This window comes from Alexandromys fortis, unplaced genomic scaffold (assembly GCF_014885135.2).
Source record: "Alexandromys fortis isolate MF-2015 unplaced genomic scaffold, M_Fortis_MF-2015_v1.1 scaffold_30, whole genome shotgun sequence".
In the NCBI taxonomy this organism is placed as follows: Eukaryota; Metazoa; Chordata; class Mammalia; order Rodentia; family Cricetidae; genus Alexandromys; species Alexandromys fortis.
Genome location: NW_026067922.1, coordinates 3,699,838 through 3,705,195, shown reverse-complemented (window position 1 = coordinate 3,705,195; position 5,358 = coordinate 3,699,838). Strand labels below are relative to the sequence as shown.

The window sequence follows — 5,358 nt, the reverse complement described above, 5'->3', positions numbered from 1 at the left end:
AATGACTGTTGGCTGGGCTCGTTCTCTGCACTGTGTCTGACTCTTCATTCAGGGCAATGAATTCAAAGCTCATTCGCGAAGTTGCATGTATCTGTATGTTATTCTTTTCATCTATCAGTAACATTCTACTATACAGATATACTACATTTCATTTTTCCATTTATTTATTGTCTGATATAGATTTGAGCTTTTCCTCAGAATAATGCTATTATTCCGGGCCCAGAGGTACAGATCCGTCAACAGTTAGTCAGAAACAGGACTGTGAGTTTGGGGCTATCCTGGGTTATGTAGTGAGCGTTTATCCCAAACCAAACAAAGGGACAACAACGGAAAGAACAGTGCTGCTGTGAGCATTCATGTGAAGCTCTCTGGCAAACGGGCTTTCTGTTCTCACGACTTGAGTTGCCACACATTGTCCGTTGCATCTGACGGTTCCCTGAAAGCCCATGTTTCAAGGTCTTGATTGGCAGCTTAGCCTATTTAAGAGTTAATTCCTATTGGGGGAAGCTAGGTGATCAGGGGTGTGCCCTCAAAAGCATTATTGAAACCTCAAGCCCTTTCCCGTTGTCCTCTTCACAGAAACCATTTTGCAAGCCGCTGGCTCTTCTATGAACTTTCTGTTATGAGGGGATGCCTTGTCGAAGCAATGGGCCCATCTGACCGTGGGATGAAATCTCTACTAGACAACTACTGGATTCTTAGATTTTCCCTTGGTAGACGGCTGGTATTGAAATAGCTGGACCACAGCATGTATGCTACTCTAATACATCCTATACCCATGCCTAGGAGGCTACTCTTGCGACAGATGTAAAAGGCAGAAGCTCAGGAGCCATGGCAACAGAGGTCCAAGCATCTGATAAAAGCTTTACTGACACATAAGTCATCCTTGTGGCTAGCTTGAGCTAGACGAACCAAATGGGAAGCTGTTTGCTCGCTTTGGGAGTTAACATCTCTATCCAAAAATGCCAGTAAGTTCTTCTCTCCTTCCTGTTGTTGGGCCCTAAAGCCCCACCAAGGAGGAGGTCGCCCCAAGAGACATTCTCAGCACTGTTGATGCAATAGCAAGAGGAATTTTTATTCTGCCACGGCAGAGGTCCCTCAGCCTCGAGAGGAGAAGGCCCCCTGCTTTGTCTATTACAAGCTCTTTTAAAGGAAAAAAAAAACACACAAAATCAGGGAGGGGGTGGTACAGAATCAAAGGGAAAGTCCAAAAATCATTTGCCAACTATTTTGACTAGTTCATACAATGGTCAGCTAACTCTACTTGATCAATGTTATGGCGATTACAAGAAGGAACACCTGCAGGTTGTCTCACCCCAGTTCCAGGGTCCGGGTCTACTGAAGAAAGACTACAATGGGGATGGAAAGTACTCAGAGCTCCCGTGCACGTGAGGTTGGTTACCAGGGTCCTGGTTCCCAGGAAGGGGGTGCAGTAGTGCTAAGGTGCCCCAAAGTCTTTCACTGTAGCTAACAAAGGTTCCATTACTCAGTATTTTTAAAGCAAAAGGGATGGTCAATTAAAAAAAAAAGCTATACACACTACCTGAAATAAATATTATTTACAGACCAAAGAAATTTAGTATTGTTAAACTATTGTTGGAATCTAGCAGAGTCACTATGTAGCTTAGGTAAACCACAGAATGAATAGTCGTTTGCACTCTTTCTAGGGGAAGTATTAGAGTAGATAGTTGTTTTCTAGAAGTACTTTAACCTTGAAGAAATCATGGTGAAAAATTCTGTCTTTTATAGGGTTGATTTTGTGAAGCATCTTAACAGCCTACAAGACTTCGGTCACAGACACATCTGGCACACATGAATCTTTTATTATTATTATTATTATTATTATTATTATTATTATTATTATTATTATTATTTTCGAGACAGGGTTTCTCCGTAGCTTTTTTGGTTCCAGTCCTGGAACTAGCTCTTGTAGACCAGGCTGGCCTCGGTCTCACAGAGATCCACCTGCCTCTGCCTCCCGAGTGCTGGGATTAAAGGCGTGCGCCACCACCGCCTGGCTCACATGAATCTTTTAGGTCACTGGGTACCACAGACGGTTCTCAAGGAGGACTATGGGTACTGCAGGTGGTATGCAAGGAGGACTATGGGTACTGCAGACGGTACACATGGAGGACTATGGGTACTGCAGACGGTACACAAGGAGGACTATGGGTACGGTAGTGATACACAATGAGGACTATGGGTACTGCAGATGGTACACAAGGAGGACTATGGGTACTGCAGATGGTGCGTAAGAAGGACTAAAGCAGCAGGGGCAGATGCTTGCCTTCAGAGACTATGTAGATTAGATCAGGGGCTTTGGTGTGAGGAACTTGTTTATTCATAACCAACTTTGAGCAGCAGTCAATAAATGTGCCTCGGTATGGCTGGCCAAGGGTCAGTCCATCAGAGGCTGGACCTTCCTGCTGCCACGTAGGCCTAAAATTTTCATCTTGGAATAGCCCCTTTCCTTGACCAACTCATGCAACTTAGAACACCCGACATTAAGTATTATTTAACAATAATTATATGTATGTATGTATGTATGTACATATAATATATCCCTTCAATCTTTTCTCTTCCTGGTATGAATGCCAATCCCTCTTTCCCCAGTAGAACTAATGAACGCTAGTCAGAGAGTAAGGAAAATGACCATAACGATGAAATGCTTACTTGGCTTCATATACTATCTAAATGTCTTTAAACTGTTAGTTAATTCTTCAAGGAGTTCTACAAGATAGGCATCACTAAGTGATGGAGGAGTAAGGAGTAAGTTCAGAGCTCTCGTTCAAGGTCACACAACTTTGAGGTTTGAAGTCAGCAGTCTCACCCTAGAACCATGCTTTGCCAATTTATGTTTCAGTTGGCACACACAGCAGCAGGTTTTCTTGCCACAGTTTTATACATATTTAGTTTTGGCTGATTGACACTTCCCACCACCCCCTGGGAGTCTGAGGGAGCTTTATGAAGTCTACCAGGAAGCAAGGGTTCCAATACAGTCTCAAAGCCAATGGCCGAAAGCCTAGTCCGGAGAAGAACCAGGAGGATTGGGGAAGAAGCTGCATGCTGGAGTTTGCTCCCTGGCAAGATGGAAGGAAGTGGCTAAGGATACAGGCTCTATATGTAATGTGAAGGTGGAAGGGGGGTACTAGGGGCAGAGGGGTACAGTGGGCATGGGGGAGGGGGAGATGTGGGAAGAAAGGAAGGCTCAGATGCTGGGCTGTCCTGCTGATACTGAGTACACACCAAGCTGTCATGTTGCCTGTTGCTGTGGAACTGGGCAACAAGTTTCTTCCCTCCCTCCCTCCCTCCCTCCCTCCCTCCCTCCCTCCCCCCCCCCCCCCCCCCCCCCCCCCCCCCCCCCCCCTTTTCTTTTCTCCTTCCCTCCCTCCGATTCCTTTTCTTTCCTTTTACTCTTTTTCCCTTCCTTTTCCCCCTCCCTCCCACCTGCAGTGCTGAGAAAGCACCCTCTCTTACTTGAGCCACACCCCAGCCATCAGTGGAGATTTCAACCGTTTCCTCTCCTGAACCTTTCCTGACCGACTCTCTGACCCAGGCTCCCACAGACTGTCTGTACTGAGACTTGAGCTGGTCTGGTGCTTGCTTGATCAGCTCCTTCTAGATGGCACCCTGTATCTTTGCCCTCTGGCTTGGACTCCCTCCAGCACTGTAATCATTAACGCCCTCGGGAAACCCACGGACAAAAGGGACCAGAGGCTGGACTGGTCACCAACCAGAGGCAGTGTCTGCTGAAGTCTGGAGATGGAGAGAAGCGAGGAGCAAGATGGCAGTGAGAAGCCCACAGGGCCAGAGCATGACAGTGGGGCACCAGGACTGTCACTGAAGAGGGAGATTGGTCTGTGGAGTGCAGTTTCCATGACTGCTGGCTGTATGATTGGTTCTGGCATCTTCATGTCCCCACAGGGGGTCTTGGTTTACATGGGTAGTCCTGGAGCCAGTCTTGTTGTCTGGGCCACTTGTGGCCTCCTGGCCATGCTGGGTGCCCTGTGCTATGCTGAACTGGGCAGTCTGGTTCCTGAGTCTGGGGGAGACTATGCCTACATTTTACGAACCTTCGGCTCTTTGCCTGCCTTCCTGGTTATCTACACGTTTGTCCTGGTGGCCAGACCCGCTGCCATCACGGCCATCTCTCTGAGTTTTGCTGAATATGCGCTGGCTCCCTTTTACCCAGGCTGCTCCTCATTCCCTCAGATCACGGTCAAGATTGTAGCTTCCTCTTGCATCCTGTTACTGCTACTGATCAACTTCTGGAGCTCCCGGATAGCCACGGTGGTGATGAACGTGTGCACAGCTGCCAAGGTGTTCTCATTGCTCGTCATTGTAGTGGGTGGGGCTGTGGTGCTGGCCCAGGGCCGCAGTCGTGCAGAATCCTTGCCGTTTGCCTTCCACAACACAACACAGCAGGCAGGGCGCATTGGCATGGCTTTCTACCATGGCCTGTGGTCCTTCGATGGCTGGAATAATATCAACATGGTTGTAGAGGAGCTCAAGAACCCAAAGGTGAGTTGAGTGTGCTGCTCTAGGGGTGAACCTCTGAGCATCCGCAGCTCCAGGAACTGGGATTCCAACTATTCAAATGACCAGGATCATGAGCGATCTGACTGGAATCAAGGCTCCCTTGCTATACTCAGGGGACTGCATGGCAGCCCATCTGCCTTGATTAGTTTATGGGATTTCATCAACAGCTTCTAACTAAAGCAGAGTACTTCATACTATCATACCCCATGGACTCATCTTTCTGCCCCTGGAGGTAGCCATCAACACTCCATGTTTTACAGGGGAAAACCAAATTCACAAAAGGGGAATTATTCTGAATTCGTACTGCCAGCATTCTTATTGATTCTTCTGGCTACCCCCTGTCTTGTTCCCTCCAGAACACTGCAGTAGATACTTGTTCATATTTTCCAAAGTCTGGGTGCCACTAGAGGACATAGCATACTTTGGCTTGGGAAACAACCCAGTCCTGCCTTTTCACCCCAACCTGTGAACCTGGTCTGGATAATCAGTGTGCTAGCTGGTCTGAAGGGCTACCCTGGACTCTGTTGTGGCATTTAGACCTTTGGTTATTAATATACTGACTCTTTGCTATAAATATATTTTCTGAGATGTTGTTTGTTTTCTTTTTCCCTTGTAGGAGTTTCAAATTCTCACAGAATAGGAACTGCAAGTCTCCTGCTGTCCCCCCTGGGCTGGCTTAGGGGCATTCCAGCTTTCAGAGATTTGGCAAAGGCTTGCCCTCACTGGAGGGCAGCTTGAGAAGAGAATGTCAGTTTAGAGACAAAAGTGCATGAGGAGAGAGAGAGAGAGAGAGAGAGAGAGAGAGAGAGAGAGAGAGAG

The 5,358-nt window shown here is 47.4% G+C and overlaps 1 protein-coding gene across 1 annotated transcript in view; it reads left to right on the top strand.

The window, feature by feature from the left end:
* Nucleotides 1–3,762: 3,762 nt before the first annotated feature.
* Nucleotides 3,763–5,358, top strand: part of LOC126501281 (b(0,+)-type amino acid transporter 1-like) — a 10,259-nt gene continuing 8,663 nt past the window's right edge. The window contains exon 1 of the mRNA XM_050141887.1: nt 3,763–4,521. Coding sequence (XP_049997844.1) covers nt 3,763–4,521 — 759 coding nt within the window. The remainder of the gene's footprint in view (nt 4,522–5,358) is intronic.